General features: G+C 30.5%; 1 protein-coding gene across 1 annotated transcript in view; it reads right to left on the bottom strand.

Annotated features, from left to right (window-relative positions):
• The window catches only part of LOC113366629, a 68,237-nt gene that overhangs the window by 13,982 nt on the left and 31,690 nt on the right, over nt 1-22,565 (bottom strand). The window contains exons 2-3 of the mRNA XM_026608265.1: nt 21,765-21,930; nt 20,040-20,275 (exon numbers count right to left, since the gene is read on the bottom strand). Of these exons, the coding sequence (XP_026464050.1) occupies nt 20,040-20,275; nt 21,765-21,930 (402 nt within the window). The remainder of the gene's footprint in view (nt 1-20,039; nt 20,276-21,764; nt 21,931-22,565) is intronic.

The following is a 22,565-nucleotide window of genomic DNA, read 5'->3' as shown; positions in this document are numbered from 1 at the left end:
AAGGACATAGGTACATACAATCTGACTATGCATGAGTTAATTTCATTTCTAGAACAATGAACGATGAACCGATTTGAAAAATTTTAAAAGCAGTCGACTTTTATTGATAGGAAGATGTGCTGATTAGTTTTTGGTAAAGGCAGGTCCAGCCGTTCCGAAGATACGAGGTAAAAAGTGCCAAAAATGGCAGTTTTTGGGAGAACTAAGCATCCGATTTGAATGATTGAAAAAACTTTCATCTTGTGTTGATGAAACGATTGCTTTTGAGGAAAGATCTTTTTTTTAAGTTTTCAAAAAAAAATTTGGATACACACACATATTCACGCAGACATACATCCATTTTTTCTGAGGATATATCAATATTTTCATTTTCGATTTTTTTGCGATTATTATAACCCTACGGAAAGTTAAAAATTAAATACTTCTTTGTTAAATTTTACGTGGACGATATCTCGGATAGAGCTAGATAAGATAAAATAAAAGTTTTTTTACAAATACATTAGCATCCTGTCAAAAAAAAGTTTCGTCTAAGTCGGTCCCAACGTTTTGAAAATTAGCCCAAACAAGCAGACAGACAGATAAAAATTTAAAGAAACGTTAATTTTCTACATGCACTTTCTATTTTGTATACATATGCATGCACTAAAAAACGACCAATTAAATTTTACAAATAGATACTTCAATTATAAGTTTGTTTCCCAAAGCCTCCTGCAACCGTCCCAAAATTTCACCTACCCAAAAACAAAAGCACCCGTCTAGTCCATCAAATATTTCCAAAACCTCCACTTTTTTCAATGTCAACACAACACAACATTGCAAAATATTTTTGTACAGATCACCATTTTGTATTATTTTAATCGACTTCTGAAAACCAAGTGTCAAAATCAAAATTTATCGTGTGCACAAGATATCGTGTTAAAAAAATAATAATTCTTGCGGGGAAAGGATGAGCAATATCATGAAGAAGGCGCACCTGGACAAGGACGAAGTCGCCAAGCTAGCCCAGGAGATAATGGACACTGTCAACAAGGAACAGTAAAATGATAGAGGATAATTATTACTACTGACAGTTTTATTTCAACTACAATTTCCTATTAACTTCCCTTAGGGTAGTTATAGTAATGGGCCGAAAATCGAAAATGAAAATTTTTGCATTTCTCGACGTTTTGAAGGTTTCTGAACATTTTACCTCAGAAACTAAATGGATGTTTGTGTGTGTGTTTTTTTGTGTGTCCGCATTTTTAACTTCCTGTAGGGTAAGTTATTGTAATGGGCCGAAAATCGGAATTGAAAATTTTAACATTTCTCGACGTTTTGAAGGTTTCTGAACATTTTGGCATACTTCAGAAAAAATGGATGTGTGTGTGTGTGTGTGTGTGTATGTATGGATGGATACAATTTTTCGTCCACGTTTTCGGGCGTACGGAACAACCGATTTAAATGGTTCAAAAAACATTCGCTTCCTATTGATAAGGAGATGTGCTGATTTGTTTTTGGCAAAGCCAGGTCCAGCCGTAACGGAGATACGGAGCAAAGAGTGCAGAAAATAGAAATCGAGTTTTTGAGAGAATGGAGCATCCGATTTGAATGATCTAAAAAACATTCAATTAGTAATGATTGGGAGAAGTGGTTATTAGTTTTTCGCAAAGGCAGGCCCAGACATTTCGAAGATACGGAGCTAAATGTACAAAAAATGGCAGTTTTTGAGAGAACTAAGCGTCCGATTTAATTGATTCAAAGAACTTTCTGCTTGTCTTCAAAATAATTGATTTTGAAAAAAAATAATTTTTGTTTCAACTTTTTTTTCAATTTTTTTTTTTTAATTTTATGTATATTGAAAATAATTCAGATTTTATTTTTAATTCTGACTATAGTTTTAATATACTTTAAACAAATAATTTTAACTTTGCAATTCAGTTTATATAATTCTTATAAATATTAGACAATGTTACAATATTTATAATAATCTATTTGAAAACATTCAGTATTCCTCGAACATTTCGTTACGGTACGGGAAGTTCCAGCAATTTGCCTTAAGGCACGATGCCACCCACCCCACTAGTTTTATACTTTTATTCTATAACATATATTATTACACTATGTAGAAGTCTACTAAATTATAAGGTACGTTGATAATGCTCAAGAGTTAGCTTAAAAAAATCATAATTACTGTCTAGATTTGTTTCAATTTATCATGGAAATATGATAGCAACGATAAAACGTGATATTTTCTAGAATTGTGGTTGTATAGAAACTAAATAGCACTTCGTTTGGTTTAAAAATAGCTAGAAATATAATAGTTTACTCAGTGTATCACGTAGTGCTGAATCCCTTGCTGGTAATTATTATTATTTGCTGATTTAAATTTAGATATAGGCGAGAGGATAAAGCATTTGTGGAAAAGATGGATTAAATTTAGCCACTTGGATAAATTAGTCAAGATCCTGTGAATTAATATGTGCATTGCATGATAAATGTTTAATACCAAGATATCATTATGAAATATTATTTGTATTCCTTGTGACGTGGTGGTTGGAGCGTTTGCCCTCAAATTGTTTCACGTTCCACTTCCTCAGCATTTCTGGGCAATATTATAGAAATTCTAATAATAAAATTTTATCAAATATATATAGGCCAACAGAGGCTTTCTGAAAAGTTACATAGATAAAAAATATCATCGCCTTATTTTTTTAATAAGTTTTTTCAAAGTTGTATTTCATTTACGACGTATCTACAATTCCATCGCAAAAGATATTTATTAGTTTTATTATTTTCAGGAACACCTGAACCGTAAATTTGTTTGCGAATGCTTATTGGCACCTGGGGTCAAATGGTATATGAATATGAATTTGCCACTTATTTCAGGTGAGTAATTTATTTGCCAAGTGTTAAGTAAGAGGATGTAGTCAGTTTAAGTAGGTTTTTATTTTTTTATGTTTATAACACTTATTGTTAGTGTTATAAACATTGTTTGAGAATGACGTATTTATGACAAATTAATATTCTATTGAATTGGCGCTTGTTGAGAATAAACCCGACACATGTGTGTAAGGCCATAAGAATATCTAAATTCATTAAACTTGTTGCAATTTCAAAAGACATCAGCCTTCAAAGCGGCGTCATTATTTACTTAAATTGGTACATTTACTTGGAATGTGAATATTTAAACATTAACCAAACAAGATGATGTTGCTGGACGCATTATATTAACGACTTAACAGTTCCTCAACCATCTATTTTGCGACAGATAAATGATCATGAGTACAACTTCTTGTACTCGAGGAATTTTTATAATTTGCTTAACGTATTAATTAAACTTCGGAAACGAGCTGTGCAAACTTTAATGGATAATTGGATAAAATTTCGTTTTTTTCTTTAATATCTTGTAAATTAATAGTTTGGTTCGAATTTTTATTTAATTTAATTGAGACATGGTTATTAATTAGTCAATGGTCATTAATGCTACCGCTCGCAGCTACGCACGCCCTGAATCTCCGTCGTTTATGGCGCACAGAATTCAATACAAATATTTTAATTGGCGATCGTAGAATGAATTTATTTTATGTACGTAAAGTTATTATATAATGTAACTCGATGCTTTTACTTAGGATTTTATGCAAATTTTAATTATTGTCAAGAAACTACAGCGCACCTTTCGCGATATATATGCCTGGCATAATTTAAAAAATTGGAACAGACAAATGGACAAAGTTCAATATTTTTTATTTATAATCGGGCGTACACTGTGATATATGGCCCAAAAGATCAAACAGATCGTAATATATATTTGTATCTCTTTGATATGGAGAGAAACTATTTTCTGAAGTCTCTGACACGAGAAAAATATTAGATTATAGATTTAAGCCTTTATATTTTTATGAAGTAGAATTTATGACTAACAGACGATTTGGTGTTTTTCTCAATAACTTCAAATAGGTATTACAACATTTGACATTAATTTTCCTTGATCTTAGATAACTCTTCTTCTGCCAAATCAGCATTTGATCTTTTGCACTATATTTTTCTGTAACATTATCGCTTATTTCTTATAAATACTCTATTATTATTCAGGTGAAAATCGATAAAAATTGAATAATACCCACATGTATTTAGGCTTGTTTGGAGTTTTTGAGACAACGTCAATGAAAGGTGAAATTTTGGCTCACATACACGTATTTTTTCAATTTTGGTGCCAAATAATTCACATTGGCTTGAATCATCGCAAAAACATAAATTTAGCAAATAAGATTTTCTGGCAAAAACATAAGTTTCTCCATTGGGATGTTAATAAATTAACATTGTATATTGAGTTATTACGACTCATCAACAATAATTCATTTATCTTTGTTGCAGATAAAATCAATTGATTATTATCTCAGAGAGAGTCAGCGGCATGCTGCACACTATGTTTTATTCAGTTGACGCGGAAATGCCTAATAATAATACATTGGGCGTTTCTCAGGCCATTTCGCCGTGGACGCGTCTCGGCCTCGGCGCTCTCCTGCTTCTTGCTTCTTGCTTCTTGCTTCTTGCTGCTCCTCCTAGACGCAATTCGTATGCAAATATCAGGCGAGATGCAAATCCGCAAGTGGCGTAGTGGTTCTGCACGTTCTTGTTTATTTGTGTATTGGGGTTTGTATCTATGTCACATGGGACTAAAATAGTTCATATCGTGTTTACCGCGCTTTGGAATAATATAATAAAAATGTGGTAAAATTAATTAGTGGAATTAAAAGCCGATCCAGTTAGTTAAAGTATCAAGTTTCGTAATCGATTGAATTCAAACATGAAATGCTTTAAGACATGTAAATTATTGACTAAATCAAAAAATAAAAATTGAGTTTGAGATATTTAGATAAAAAATTTAATTGTTTATTTTGAAATAAAGTTGTTGCTCTCACTAAACGTAATAAGAATTATAGGTCAACGAAAGGACAAATATTGGCTCACACACTCATACCCCTTTCCCAATTTTGGTATCAAACGACTTGAAATGTCAAGAAAACGTATTTTTTGTCGGAAGCATAACTTCTCTTATGAATTCATGTTTTATTTTTTTATATATAGTAGAATGGATAAATATCTCCTTACACCACTGATCAATTTCACTGCAGTGCCGGTGAAAACACAAATCTCAATGACAGCTTAACCATCTCAATATGTTTTATGCGATCTGCAAAGGAGTCTACCATAAGTCATTGTATACGGAGCGAATCACTCTGAAAGAAAGTGAACTCGGTTCTTGCACGTCATCTTAACGATATTTGTGAGTATTTTCTGCGTAAATTATTTCTTAAACGCCAAATTGTCGTCTCAACAAGTATTGAAAATAGATTTCTTAGCTGAACCGACCTTTCCTTACGCAACCGCGGTTGATGCATCGAATGCGGTTGAGAAAAATCAAATTCTTGGGACAAACCTTGGGCAAAGATTTCTCAATAGATGAATGACTCAATTTAAACAATAGCTGCGTTAGATCATTGCTTGGTGGACCAATACACACACTTAGTAATTTTTAATTTGCGAATACTATTATGGACTCGTATAAGATCACATATTAAACATAATTCAAAACGATCCAATTATACCGAAGGCACACATAAATATATCGGTTATGTAGGTACTTCCTGGTGTGCATATGTGATTTACGATCATAAGTGAACTATGAATGCAATAATAAGTAATTATATTCTTTATTCATATCTATTAACGCATTGAGATTGACTTTTCGATATTTTGATATTATTTATTTATGACTAATATAATAATCATTCACAACATCTTTTATTGTAAATATTATTTTCAACTTTATAGATACATTTGCTACTTTGATACTACTTTGGATAATCTGGACTTAATTCTGGACGAATTCGTTTTTCCATGATTCTATCATGACAGCACAATCTTACAATGCTGAAGCTTGGAGGATGATTTAATCCATATGTTCAGAAAAGTAAAATTTGTTTCCCAATGAAATAGGTATATGTTGGTATGTATTTTCTATTAATTGTGTTTCTGCCTATATATTAGTGTACATTTATTATTTATATGGTATTGTTTATGTTACATTTGGCTCAGAATGCAAGATCGTCTGGAAATCCGACATAAATCACCGTCATATTATTCAGTTCTGATGAGTGATGCGACTTCACGCACTCTGGAGCACCATATATCTTCAGAGAAAGTGTCAAGAATCAGTTTTTAAACATACAATTCAAAAAAGGCGAATTTTCAAAGCAAAAGTTGACTGTTGATTTATAGCCAGAATAAAGATTCATTGAAAGTAACAAAGAAAAAAGTAAGTCTGTTGATGTGAGTGACAATGATTAACAAATTGTATAAGGTGAAGTTAATGTATTCTTCAGTAACAATTTTAAACATAATTTAAGTAATTTATTTAAAAATGAATTAATAGCAAAAGCTTCAATTATTATTACCGTTATACTCTTTTACTTAAAAAGTACATAATATAGACATATATAATAACAGTTTAAGTTTTTTAAATTGATTATTATAATTGATAATAATTAAATAAACAATTGTACAATTTAAAAAAACTAATACTGTTATCATTCACTGCCTAGAATTCTTAAGTAAGGATAATAATAATTGAAGCTTTTGCTATTAATTCAACAATTAAAATTTGTCCCAAAAACTTTTCAAATGAGTTACTTGTGTTTAAAATTATTACTAAAGATTATATTAACTTCTCTTTATGCAATTTGTTCATATTAGTTTTAACTAATTTAATCAATTAAAAATGTAATCTGCAAACTCCTTTGTCAATGAAATGTTAATATATACTTCTCATAAACAGTATTCACATATAAACAAATTATTATTTAAATAGATTTTTTGGTTTCAGAGAATCATGTTCTTAATAAATATTACTATATGGATAATAAAAACTGTTTACATATTTATTAATACAAACTTTGTAAATCTAGTTTATAATAATTACCTTTGTGATTGAAACTAATTGAGCAAAGCAAAATAATATAACTTAATTTTTTATATATTTAATTTAAAATATCGATATCTTATGTTCATAGTTTAAAATATAAGACTAATTATTTTGTGCATTCACATTTAGATAAATATTGCTTATCTCAAGATTTTTGATTGCTTTGATAAATAAATTAATTACAATAAATTTATATAATATTGAAAATATTTTGTATAACTAGATTACCTAAATGCTAGTTGAAGTTTTAAAGACATTTTTGACACAGGTTTTAATTATTAAAATAAATTTAATGCAATGGATTTTTATTCTCATGGTCTGGAGAATATTATTAATATAGTATTTCTTTTACCATTCATGTAATAGCGATTATGGCAATTTCTAATTAAAATCAAATATAATGAATGCGTTCGTTTTATTGCATTTGGAACGGATTCAAATGTTACATAAGACAAGGAACAGGAATAGCACAAGTCCTGACATTATCGTCCCGTTTTAAATCTTTTCGTTAACAAACTGGCATGCATTTAATACGACAATAGTAGTTATCAATTGCCACAATTCGATCATCCATTACTTTTTTGAATGACATTTTGGTTCAGTTAGCAGAGTGCATACTCTAATTGTGTCAAAGTCGTTAATATACATACAGCATTTGTGAAATAATGTTTAGTCATCGACATGTTAAATATTGTCAATTAGTGAGAATAAATGATATGGACAAATTTTATGTTTATTTTTAAAACTAGAGAGAACTCGAATTCCTTAATTGAGATTATGAAACACACTGTGACCAACATACTGATAATTATAATACCGAATTAATATTAAAAGCAATATTACATATAGCTTATATTTTTCATATAAACAAGTATCAAACTTGTACTGATAATAATAAACTTATTTTATAAATTAATTTATAATATATTTAAAATAATAATGTTAATTTTTTTCATGTTTGCCTTGTTAATTCCGTCCCTATCTTCACGTTGTTGTCAACCTGAAGTTCGCTCGTAAATGCGACAAGCTTATCAGTGCATCAGCGGGTATGCAAAAGAAATGTCAAAACAGTACGCCATATTAGTTTTAGCATTGTCTTAAAAGGACCGTTTTTATCAATTATTAATTTATTTATATCATTATCGTTACATAATTAGATTTTGGCTATTTTTAATCAAGTGTTTGTTGTGGTTTGAAGTGTTAAAGCAGTTAATGATCAATGCTTATTCAAAGGTATGTATAACAAATTCATCAGTACGATTTGATTGAGACGTTTATATGGAATAAAACATTTTAAATAATTCTAGCTACATTGTGTGCGGATTACCAAATTTTAATAATCTGGGATAATTAGTTCGATGGCCATCGTCAATTGTGCAACTTCGTCATATTACAAGGTAAGAATAGAATTAGTTTCTTAATAGGGACAGGATACATATAAACATGTTTTTACTACTGGGTTAGTTTTTTAGCTTTCACGATTTTTATGAACTTAAGTATTTCATTAGTCAGTTATGACATTAAGTTTTTAATATCCGGTTCGTTAGTTTAAAAAATAAAAAGTTAAGTGCGGAAGAGCTTTGCTGAACTTTGATTACATATACATTGACGTTTAATTTAACAAATTGCTTAAAGATTCTTCGTCGTGCTCGTAAATGCTTTCTTGTACATGGTCTTTCTACAAACAAATTAGTGTTCCAACAATTTTTGACCTAATAGTGCATGCAATGAATTATAATCGTGATCTCCATAAATAACTATCTAATTATATTAGACGTCCATATATCTTTGTACATACTGCCATTTCGCATGATATTTTCACAAATATCATGTAGGTACTTGTAAACATTTGTCTCGACATTTCAAGAGCAATGGATACAATTCCGATAGCTCTGAAAGAATAATTTATTTATATTTCGCGTTTTGTTTGATGTCGATACGCTTTCTCCCTCTGAAGATATAAACTTGGTGTAAACTATAAACAGTCCCGAAGTCGAGCTCCCGAAGCGTGTTGCTTTGACCTATTTCATTAGTATAGGAGGACTCCTTTCGCCGCGTCTGACAATTCGAAACATCTCAGTTCAGTTCAGTTCGAGTCCGTGTATTTATCACAAGTTTATTTTCATCCATCAAACCGCATCGCTTTGTCGCTAAAGCCGGCATTCATGTTTCGAATCCACCCGGACGCGATATAAGCCGCGAAAGCTTTTTCTTTTAATTTCTAAATAGCTATTTAACACTAACAAATTAGCCACTAGACTCAGACAAATGATCCACAAAGAGCGGTGTATCAACCGGCCAAGTTTAATTAATTCAAGCCTATTTTCAAATTAAGGAAACAATATATCTATGCAACTGCGTTTAAATAAATCCTTTATGTCTTTTATATCATTATATTTATTTTCTCAGCTTATTAGCGAAAGACATAAATGTCAATCATAAATCGCTAATACACTTCATATTATATCGTGTTTATGTACGTTTTCATGCATAAATATGTTGAATGATCAAGATTTGTGAGTCAGTTGTTAAATGCAGAATGCCACTTAGATTTCACACCCATATTATGGCCACAATCAGATATTTGTACTTGTAAATTGAATTCTGTGTGGTCACAGTAATAATAATATTTTCTACTAATTTTATAGATATCGTTGCAATCACTTTCGGAAGTTTATGTTTTCGGCAGAAAATCGGATTTGCTAATTTTATGTTTTCTCGACCTTTTGCACTTTGCTCTGAATAATTTAAGAACAAAATTTGTGTGTGAGCCAAAATTTGACCCTTCGTCAAGATTTTGAAAATTCTAAAACAATTCAAAAGATGTTGGTAAAAAATATTTGAAATTTGAGAATGAATAAATGGAACTTAGTCCAGTTTTACTTATTTCTGAACTTTCTTGCTTTCTTTTGAACTTTCTTCGAAATTCTTTCTTTGAAATTTCTTATGAATTCTTCTGTTATGTATTCATTCTAGCAACATCCTTGATAGGCTATGAAGCTGTTCGGTTAGCTTGTTTTTGTACTTCTTACAGTTTATATAAATCTTTTTCCTGATGGAATCTTTATCCAGATTTCATGACGAATCTAGATAGAGATATTTGGTAAATTGGATTTTTGGAATCTTTCCAGTATTTACATCTACATCATTTGATTTTTTATTAATACTGACTATTACCTAGTATCATTATATAATTTGAATATGTAATGCGATATTTAAAAAAAATCGAATAAGTGCTCTCCAGACCTTTGAAATATTTGAGCAAACAAGAAGGTGCATATATCGCGATGTTCGATGTTCGCGTCGTTTGTTTCCGCCTACAGACTATTTGCTTATTGTATATTGTATGCCATTAAATACCGCGTTAATTTCTCTGACAGGTGTTAATGTTTATTTTGAATCAAACATGTCTTGTGTTGAGAAATATCATATAATTATTGTAAGCAAAACGCTTGAATAAGTAAAACCAGGCACGATTAATTTGACGTATAATTTTAAAATTGATTGGAATTACTTGTATTTGCTTTCTATGCTGAAATAAATCTAACGTAATATTACACTATGCAAGGCAACTACTATTTTTTGACATTTGGAATTATGTGAAATACTATTTCTAATTCACTGATCTAAGTTGTAAACTATTTAGTCAGGTGTAATTAATCTTATGTACTCGACAGTCAGCGGTTCTGAAGTCCTTATTGAATTATTAATAGAACTATCTCCAGTAGTAGAGCCATTTCCTTGTATATTAAAAACTGGATAATATTCTAAATAAAATTAATGATATTATTAGGCGTCCACTTTGATTTATAGGGCTGGATAATAAATAATATAATATACAACGGAGGCCGAACAAAACTCACGTGTTAGGGATTAGGCTGAAGACTTTCTAGTACTTGCATATTATGCACATCATTTAGTATAAACTAGTTATAGTAATCAAACCAGTAACTAGACTTTGAAAATCAACTTGATTTTTTACCGTAAAAATTATATTGAAGTCAATTATTTTCTATTTTTGTAGCTGTTTTATTACTGTTTCATTTTTTGAGCGACTTTTTCCGTTTTTCTATGATTACACTTCTCTATTATTTTTTTCGACTTCACATGGTAAATAGATCTCTCCATTACAAATACAAAATCCATTACACTCGTGTGCAATTTATGTCAATAAAATGATATCGAAATACTAAATCGATATTTTCCAAATGAATTCATCGTATTAATTGCAACATAAAATTATTCATATCTAGCCATTTAATTATCATATGAATATGAAGCGATAAATTTCTAATTCCATGTAATGAACTCAAATAAGTTCATTGATTTATTTTCAAATAATAGTGGAGTATACAATTATTCGATTTGGTTTAGATTTTGGCAAATAAAATGAAACTATTAGAAATAAAATATTCGAATACAGTTTTAACGGATAATAAATAAATTATATGTGAAGAGGTTTAAAATAGCGCTTGGGCAATTATTATGTAACTAATATTATTTTATTATTATGTAAATCGATATTAACAATCGTTAATCGTTTCACGAGCCGATAAATCCCATTATATTAATTCTAGTGTTTGTTCATGCGTATTTGAGCATACTCATGCGTGCATATTGTTTTTATGTCGTCTTCCTACATCTATAAAATTCGGAGTGAAAGTCCACTATGTTCTTTTCAAAACCATTAGATAAATGAATTGCGTTTTAATATCAATCAGAATATTCCAACTCAAACTATTATTAAACTATTGTTACTCAGACGTGTGAACAAAAATCGAAAAGGCGTTTTGAAAGCATCGTACGATTTAGATATTACTTTTAGATTTAACGAAATAGACATGTTCATTAGCGGAACGAACATGAAATTTAAATTAATATTCATATCAATATATTGATTGAGTCGTTACAAGTTTTGTTGGATATAGGAAAATATTAATAGATGACATAATATGTTATGGAGTGTATTTAAAACAAAATCAAATGGGAAAGTCTTTCTAGTGTCGTTGCCGTTTAATTTAATTACTGCGTCTGCGAATAGTCAACCAATCGTGAAACAACGATTTGTTTAAAATAGTAAATTAATAATAAATTCGTTTTATTAAAGACTGTAATTATGAATTTCCTGATTGCAGTCCATTAAATGTTTAATGTAGGCTTTTATTACGTTGATACATATTTTATGCCTATACTCAATATGAAAAGGAAATCAGGACAATAAACGAAACATATAGGAAAGTATATATTTATATTAGTGTGGGTCAAATTTTTTGGTCATTGCGATTCTGGTTCTGTAAGTCATTTGAAGAAACTTCACCGAAGAAACAATAACTTGGAAATAATGGATATGTCAGAAGTTAACTTGGCATATTTAGTTACTCCATAAATTACAAGATTATCATGTTTACTCATCTGGGAATTTGATGGTTATAGAAATGCTAGTCAAGACGAACTTCTTAAAATATCATAGGCCTATAGGAAGTGGTTAGAAACAAAAAAAATATATTCAGACAGGATTCGAATATGCAAAATTTTGCTTAAAAGTTGAAAGAGCTCAAATAAAAAAATATATGTATATTTACATATATCAGTGTAAGTTTTAACTGTTTACAAAGTGTAGGTGCACCGAATACCAGATATTTAAATATATATCAATTTATCATTCCACAATCAACAAATGTTAGTGCTTTATAAATGAACAAAGCTGACAAAATAAATAGCTCCCAGTCATGTTCGTTTATAAATTACAAATGAATGTTTTGTTGTTAATCTGAAATCAAAGTTGATGAATTGACACTTGGAAAGTGCAACCATATTTACGCATTGATAAATTGATTAGATTGTAGAGCACGTGCATTTGTCATTGATATCGGGGGAGATCAACTTTATTATTTTTGAATTTTAAATTTTTTTTCAACATATATCAAATTTATCCATACTCAATTTTTGGGTTTGGTTGAGTATTTATAAAAATTAAATTTAAATAGCATTACCAGAGGTCAACAGCTTTAGAAGATATCAATTGGCTCAATAGTCGAAGAACTTAGAAATAGTAGGGCAGTTTATATTTGTTATAATATTTCCATAGATAATTATTTTTCCTCGGTTCATGTTGCAATTATAATTAAAATTACAATCGAAAGGTTTCCAATTTACGGTCTCCAAATGATTTATTGTTTATGTAGAAGGATTTGAAGTAACGCACTTATTAGATGTCATTTGAAAGTGTGTACATGACTCGGACATTTATATGAGGCTTAGGTGCTATGCGGGCGGCCACGCAATGATATTTGCCAGGCAGCTGCCTTGTATTGGAAGCATTGGAACTTAGAACGCACTACCACGAATGATCCATATCAATAGTGAGAGATACATTGGATGTAGAATTGTATCTTTGCAAGAAAATCATTATTGGAAATAGCTTACAAATAACCCAATTCTGGATTCTAATATATTTTTAAGCATATTGGACAAAATTACTCAAGATAATATTATGTTTTCGGTTTCCAACCTGTGGGGTGCTCCATTGGGATAGCGCTTAGCTGTTGCATGGGAGGCGCTGTTTCCAAAATACTATTTTCGACAATAAATTTTGAAATGATATAAAAAATAAACGAAAAAATAATTATTTTTTATGCATCATTTTACACAATATTGAATATTAGTTTGAAGTCTCATAATATCAGTCGAGTATTTATGAAATGAAATCGTTGAAAAAATTAAGGGGGAGCGCGACCACTGCATTGGATATAGAAATTTTACATTTACGAGCAACATCTTAGAAATTATTATTACAAATATCGCAAAAAACAACCTTTGACTCGAATATGATATAAAAGCTATTAGGAAAAATCACTCAATAAATATCCTACACAAGCTCAAACTCTGATTAATGTATTTTAAATCTTTTATATAAACTCAAGAATATATTTTGTTTTTATAGTAATCGCAAAAGAATCGAAAATATAGATTTTTATATACATTTCTGTTTCAAGACCCCTGAAAATTTTGATATATCTTAAAAAAAAGTGATTGTATGCATGTGTTTGTGTTTATGTATGTATGTATTCGCGGATACAAATTTTCGTCTACGATTTTGAGAGTACGGATTAACTGAGGTGAATGATTAAACAAACATTAGATTCCTATTGATGGGGAGACGTGCTGATTAGTTTTTGGCCAAGAAAAAATGCAATTTACTTTTTGAGAAAGTAGTGAGTGTGATCCGAATTTTACTTGTATTGATAGAATGAAGAATTGGTGAAATTTTTAGACAGGCAGGTTCAGCGGTTTCGGGTATCTAGAAGAAAAAGTTAAAAAGAAAACCATTTGTCGGTCAAAAGTGATCATTAGACATATGCACATCAAATTATTGGACATTTTTTACAGATTTTAATAATAAGTACAAGTTTGTTTGTACAAAATTTTATAATGTTTAAAGTTCACTTACACAGTTCTACATTTTCGACATTGCGGATCAACCGATTTAAATGGGTTTCAAAATTTTCAAGAAATTTAAAAATTCTCAAAAAAATTGATTTTTTTTAATGTTAAAAATCTCCAATAAATATAATTTATTCATAATTTTCAAAAAATAAAAAATTTGCCTTAAGGCAAAATTCAATGCAACATTAGTTTAGTACATTTATTCGTTGAGTTAAATTAATATGAGCAGTTATAATAAATTAAAAATACCACAGCATATTATTTATTTATTATGTAAAATATATAATATATTTTAGCATTTTAGGTTGAGATATAGAGACTAAATCTATTTTCGACGTATATTTTTTATCCGATGCTGCCCTGTGCCTTCGTATTCAATTTACTTTACTGGTCGGCGTACAAGGTAATTAATTTGTTAACTCGCGAAGTTGTATATCAAAACAGACACTACCAGTTACCACGCATTCGCAGTGTTTTCAATTTAACGGTCCTTTCGCACATTATCTCGTTGCAATCGAAATGATATTCAAAAATGACATGTATTAGAGATATACGAACTGAGAGATTAAATTATTATTCAGGAATTGACTGTCTGTTTTGCATATATAATTAAACGTACAAATAAATCCATATGCTTTAGCATGTAATCCTATTATGATTCTACACATAATCGATTACCCAGACGTGCAATTTCTGTCTACCGACTTCTGAAGCAGAAAAATCATTCTTGATAACTATCCGCGCAATGTGACAATATAAATTTTACGATGCCGATGAATTACGATTTAAAACAAAATAAAGTGCGTCTATCAACTTTCTACGCAGTTCTGAATAGTCCACAGTACATTCTCTATAACACAATCAGAGAAAAGATTTTCAGCTTGTCTCCTTCCTGGTCTATATTTCAAAGAAAAGCTATAAATGGATTAAGTTTTATGGGCAGTATTCGTTAAGCGCCACAGGGAAGTTTAATTTAACAGGACAGAATGCGTTCAACGTGGGCATTTTCCTGCTATTGTAGACATGGCCAATTTAGAAAATTGTAAGCCTTAAAGAATTATTAGTAGAAAAGGTAATGCCAATATGGTACAATTGGCTAGTGTGTGCTTCTGTCAGTTTATAACAACATAATTTCCATCTAAAAAGCAGCTATTTCTATCTAATTTATCGTTTGGTAACACATGGATTTCATAACTCGTTTATTTTGCGGCAGTTGGTCGAATGTCCGTATCATAAAGTGGTAATAGGCGTCTAATTTTAGTGTTTTCGACGACCTAGACTTTTGAAATTGAATTACCACGTTCCAAGATGTTGTTTTATTGAATGTAGTAATATTGAGAATGTTACATTACGCCTTTGTTGCTGTATTAAATCTTACGTTTTACTAGCACGTTATACAACTGAATTATGTCAAGATGCAATTTTGTTGAACTGTGGGCTGATACAATTTAATTTGAAGTTGGTAAACAAAACACGAAGGTCTACACATGTAGATACAAAGATAATAATATAAATACATAGTATACTAAACTAAGTGTAAGTGGCATTTTAAAATAAAAAACAGAAAATGCAAGTCGATTGAATTCAATGAATTGTTTACTATTATTATTTTTTTCTTATTAATTTTATTTGATTCTAATTTCATTTTATCACATATCAGCATAATAACTCATTCATCAATATAATTACGGTTCTGGTAGTAGTAGAAAAATTTAACCATTGGTCTCAGTTTTAGACAAAATAAATAATGTCAAAATAATTACTTCTGTCGTCTGTCAGAAGTCAATTTAATCAGTCATTTGAATTTTGTAACTGCCTTTCTATTAAGGCAAGTATCGATTGGAAAACCATAAGGAGTGACATTGCATTCTGATTTAATTTTTTTAGAGATATTTGCATTGGCATGCGCTACAAATGTTTTGACTATAAATTCAGTTCTTAATTGGGCTGGATATAAAATACTTAGAATTGTTTAGACTGTAAATAATAACTCTAAATTCATAAAATATCCATAGATTTATAAGAGTTATACGCGCCAATTAAATTAATACTATTAGATTTTTCTATTGTCGATTTTCCATTATCGTTTATTTTAGTTCGTTCTACTAAAAACATCTGACCCATAATAATAAATATGTGGGAAGCCAATCATTACAAGAAAGATCTGATAATGTGGAATAGCATTTTGTGAATTATCAAATTGCGCCAACACGGCGTCGATATTTCTATTAAAAAGTCTGGTAAGTCACACGATCACTTGAAATATTGAGTCATTCTTTAATCATACCCACGTCGGATGAAAAAAGCAATTCATCGGCTAATAATTGATAAACGCTGCTTGTAATTATCGATTTAGTTAAATCATGAGAAGAATAAGTAGAAATAGAAATTTCTGATTTTATAATTACATACACATTCGTTCAGTAATCAATGAGAATGTAGAAACCAGAATGATATGGACTTTGCTCTGATCTTTTCCTAATATAGTGCTATAAATTCTAATTTCATAATAGAGTTACGTTTCCGTAGGACAATATCTTAAGAGTCCATTAACAAATATTTCCAAAAAAATCCACAAATGTCTGCTGGTGACTGACTGTACCTACTCCTTTTAGTTCGAAGGGCCTCACAAGAAGTATTTATACTCCATAAAAAAATGACGAAAATATGTTAACATAAAAAAGTAGACGATAAAGATGCGTGCAGCGTTAATTGCTCTTTGGGGCTCGTGCTGCCAGGGCAGAAACTGACTCTGACTGACTGACTCACCCAATTTATCTTAATTACACCGACTACACAAATACCATGTTAAGAGGATTACAGGCTAATAGGGAGGTTTTACAAGGGTTTCATTTTGATAAAAAAAATCAAGGTTAAAACACGATACTGAACGATATATAAGGAACACACCAATGCAGGACCGCTTCTTTCCCAACGGGGTATAAATGAATAAAACTCAAAAAATAGTGATTATAATATTTTTAATTCTAATTTATTTATCATGAGTTATTTTTGGTACGAAAATCCACAATTTAATAATTAACTTTTCATTTTCATAGTAATTTATATCTGATTTATTTTGTTTATAAGGACTAAGTACATAAAAATAAAAAAGTTTTTAATGATAATTTTGATGTTGAAAATGTGAGACAAAATCTCCAGGGCAATACATCATTATTTGAAGAATTTTATAAAATCTTTAATATTTCCATACGTTTCGACAAACCCTATACCATTTTCAGTGGAATTGACTTGAGTGTTCTTATTCAGACTAGTACTTGTCAATTCAAATAAAAATATAGATTACAATACTACAGTTTATATTTAAACTAACGTTCTGTTCCACGAATTTCGATAAATTGTGTATTTTGTTCTTTTGTTATCTTTTCGAATATTTTTAGCATCATATAACTTTTTCTATTTTTATGCCCACGTTAAAAGAATTTTGTTCACGAATATCGAAACAGAGATTAATTATGTTTATTATTTTACAATTTTCCTTGTTTTTGGGCGTTCCTCGTCAGATAATTCAGTCTGAGGTATTTATGATCGCTAAAGGGAAGTCGTTTAAGTCATAATACGTCCAGAAGTCGATGTTTCTTTATTTCTCCGCCTAGGCAGCAAGTTTTTTTAATACCCTGGGATAAGCTGCCGTTTTGTAGAATGTGTTTATGTTTCTATATTGTTTTTATGTGTTTTTATGTGTCTCTGACTGACTCTTGGAAAATAAAAGGAATATAAAGATGTGATAACATGGCGCTCGAAGTGCTTTGAAATTAACTTTTAACGATTGGTTTTTATGTGCCAAAGTAATATATGTGAACGCTATTTGAATATTTTGACCAGTTTTAGTACTGATTTCAATGTATGTTAATAGCTTTTAAACTGCAATTATTTTTAACAGTGATTTTAAGTAGCTATTCTTGACAAGGTACGATTTACGATAAAAAAAAATTAATAACCTACATATATATACATACATAGATATATATATATATATATATATATATAATATTAATTAATTTGATAATGGTTAAAAAGAGAAGCGTGCCTCTCGAATCTTTTGAATCTAGTGAATATTTTTGTAAGTTTCTCGTACGTTAAGAAGTTTTCAGAAACGGTGTGAAATGATCATATATCATGTCTCAGGAAAGCATGCAAATCAATCTCTGTGAGTACTATACGGTTGTCTTGTTTATAGTCAGATCGTTTATGAGATATAGACATAACTCCTTTGTAACAGGCCGAGAGTTTGTATCTTGCATTATTTTATGCATTCCTCTTATTGGATTCGAGGACTACGGGTACACATTTTAGCATTATTCTACTATTTTCATAGATAGATTACATATTATTAATTCACGTCGGATGATTCGAAAGTCTACCTTACTGCATCTACTTAAAGATGTCATATTAAGATAAAACATGGAATGCGATTTAAGAAATTTGATACATTGGCATAAATGCAATGAAAGTTTGATGCAAATGATACAGTCAGGTAAATCTTTTTTCATATGTAATCGTTGTGATCACATATTTCAATAATCAAGTTACATCAAAAGTTTAGTGTTTTATCGATTCTCTTTCAGATTATTATTTCTAGTTGCGCAAATTTTCCTCTCCTACTCCTGGTTAATCTATTTCGCTTCGGTTAAAGTAATGGTCTGAAATCACGATCCGCAATTGAATCGAATCAAAGATGCGTTAATTCATCACGAATTCATCTCGTTGGCAATCAGCGCACCCACGCCGAGATGAATCTAATCGTAAGCAACTTGAACAAATGAAAAATTATTCTGTTGCAGTCACTACACCAGTCTTATCATGTGTTCTATTCATGGAGATTCTCGTATAGGTCAAATGTCACTCATTGCACTTATTTGTGCCAAGGCGAGAATTGGCCATATTTGGAAACACGCAGAAATACTAATATTTTTAGGCACAACTAGTTAAATCAGATAATGTACTATTTCAACTCAATTAGCACCTGATTCTGATAGGTAATTCAAGTGGTTTTCTCAATTCTTCTCTAATTCAAGTTCCAAAAGTGTCCTTCTTTGGAATAACCTTTGCTATGTGTGATTGATTGGGAACCGATTACAACACTAGATAATCATTTATCCACACGTGCATTCGCATTTGAATAAAATTTGCTATTAAATGATATTTATTAAATTGACTTTACAATATATAGCGACAGCATACGTTTTTAAGGGTTACAGCATAGTTATAAATACAGAAACACTTTTACATTAACGCGATTTTCTATTTCACAATCGTGAAGGATTTACATCGTGGAGCTTATGTGGATAAATATTTTATTTATTATCGGTCGGCTGTATTGTGTGTATTATATATACAAATGCTTGCGTATATTCATATTTTATGAGTTTTGGACAGATATCTATGGCCGCGTGAAATTGTAATCCTATTATGGAAAGCAATTGTATTAAATCAAATTGTAATTGCTTGGAGCTTATACTAGATTTAAAGTTAAACGAATAAAGCAGACTTAGATAGACACTTCTGCTTAAGATAGTTTAATTATTAATAGCATGTTACAAATGTTAGGTTAATTGCGCGAGGTTTCGATGTTAATCAATCGCATTATCGCATTATTTATACTCACATGGAAGTAGAGATGTACTATTCTGGTCTTGCTCGGAGCGCATATCTCGTCCTCTCGGCAGCATCCAGCGTCTTCTCCGCACCTGTGCAGCAGAGTGCATCGCGGCAGATAACTTTTGGCGGCTGAATTCCGATGTTCGCTCCTCACGTTGATAACACGCGGCAGCGGCACTCCGCAGCGCAGGGCCTTGTGCATGCGCTGCGCGTGTGCAGTCGCGCGATCCACCACGTCCTTACCTGGAATAGATAATGGACAATTTTTTAATTTATAGTAATCGCAAAAATGGAAAATGGATTTTTTTGCTTATCTTAAACGTTTCAGAGGTTTCTGAACATTTTTGGCATACTTTAGAAAAATGGATGTATGTGTGTAAGTGTGTGTTCGGATACAAATTTTCGTCGACGATTTCGAAAACATGGATTAACCGATTCGAAATATTAGGTGTACTAAACAGCGGAGAAATGATTGGATTATGCAGATCTTGCAGCTTATTAGAATGAGCTGAGTTGATCTTGTTTTTATTTTATCATATTAAAATCATCCTGCGATTGTAAGACTCTAATTGCTGGTCAGGATGCATCTGTCATCATTTTGAGGAGTTTTGATTGGGTTCGCTATTTCAATGCTAAATTGTATTTGCTAAGGCAACTCCAGAGCCTTTATATACCAAATCGACAAATCGACAAATAAGTCAGAAGGTAATTAAAAAATATTCTGAATGATTATTATATACCCAATGCAATGTATATTGCTATTGGACTCGATAGGCTAAGCTTATTTTGCGATCATCTTGTTTTTCATCCCATTGGAAGCAATTTTACTTCTTAAATAATATATATTTTTTAAAGTATTTTACTTTGTCTTGTAGCGATCATGATACTCATAAATTACAAATTTATTGAAAAACTTGAAATTAATATATAGGCAGAATATTAATATAGCGGAACATCAGAATAATTATATTTAGATAATCATATTATGATATTGAAATGGGTTTGATAAAAAAGGTCAAAATTGATGGACTACAATATATGTACCGAAGATTTTTTGAAATGTGTCCAAATTTTCAGTCTAAAAATGTTCAAAATTTGCAAAATTTATGAAATATAAAAAAGAGCAAAAGAAGATGTTCTAATATAGAACACATGAAGTTTCTGCATCCATATTGACATGTTTCTAATCCGTTTTATCTAAGTTCCTTATCTCAACTCATACAATAAATTAGATGTATTGCTATTACTTTAACCAACTCGTTCAATATATTATAGTTGACTTTCATATAATTTTCATCATGAAAAATTTGACATCACAACTCGTAGTGACTTGGAATTTATTAGACACCTTGGCGTATTTTATATGCACATCGTTCTAAATTATATTCAAACTGGTCCAATATGAACATGATGGAATGGTGTTAGAGCACTCTCGCCTGGTTCGATCACAGATCGCTTATTAACGACTGAACTGCATCGCACGAAGGAACATATATGCTAAATGCATCAACCGAATATATAATTTCGTTCCCATAATATAGTGATTAAGATGAAATATTGGATTTATACTTTCATCTGGTGCAATATTCATAAATGAATCGACGGGCCGAGTAATAATGATTTTATGGGCAAAATTTGTTATTTCTTAACCCTGACATGAAAACGATTTAGAAAATTTAGTTGATATATTCCAATTAATTTTATTGTTGTAACTTTTATTTTTATTACTTACGAAGCATAAGCATTTCGCGATGCGAATGATGTCTTTTATTTTTTTGCTGAAGGCGCATAAAGTCGCGGTCGACATTTTCGCTGGTGCCCAACTGCCTCCATTTATATTCTGTCAGTGAAATGCCACTTCTTGGATTATATTCCATCATTTCTGCATTCATATTATCCTAAAACAAAAATAAAAAAGATCAGTTTATTAATACATTTTTTAAATTGTCAGTACTATCTAAATGCTGCTGGATTGAAAGTGTTATTTAGTTAGTTCGTTAAGAAGTTGTAGGATATATCGTTAATTTTAATATGCTTTGGTAAGAAAATTTTATACTTATTTTGATGTATTAGAGAAATCGTCGTTTCAGCCAATTTTTAAGTCAACATCATCGACATGCATACAGTCAGTAAGTGAAGACTTGGTGGATACAACTAATTGGCCGAACATAAATTACATATTAAATCTCAATTTCCCTTTTCCACAACTTTGTTTCATACGACTTTCAGTATTATGCAATTATTATTAGTAGCGAATTAATCACGACGATGTTTGCGTGCGGTTTTGCAATAAATTTTCAATTATTTTCAAATTATCAACAGAGCTCAAAATATCCTGGTTGCGTCCTCTGGTCTATCGGACCGTCACGCTTTATCTCTTGAATGCATCTGTAAAATCTAATCCGAGAATTTTCATGGAGCAGAAGAGAATTATAAATAACTAATTATAAAGTCATTATTGAGTCGCAGTACTGATGCTCAGAATGATTCCGATTGTTTTTGTTGTGTTTGTCGACCGTAATTACCATTAAGG

This window comes from Ctenocephalides felis, unplaced genomic scaffold (genome assembly GCF_003426905.1).
Source record: "Ctenocephalides felis isolate EL2017-DRISC unplaced genomic scaffold, ASM342690v1 CF-g0.4_SCAFFOLD_01170, whole genome shotgun sequence".
Taxonomy (NCBI): Eukaryota; Metazoa; Arthropoda; class Insecta; order Siphonaptera; family Pulicidae; genus Ctenocephalides; species Ctenocephalides felis.
Note: the sequence above shows the minus strand (reverse complement) of the source record. Positions and strands in the feature narration are given on the sequence as shown.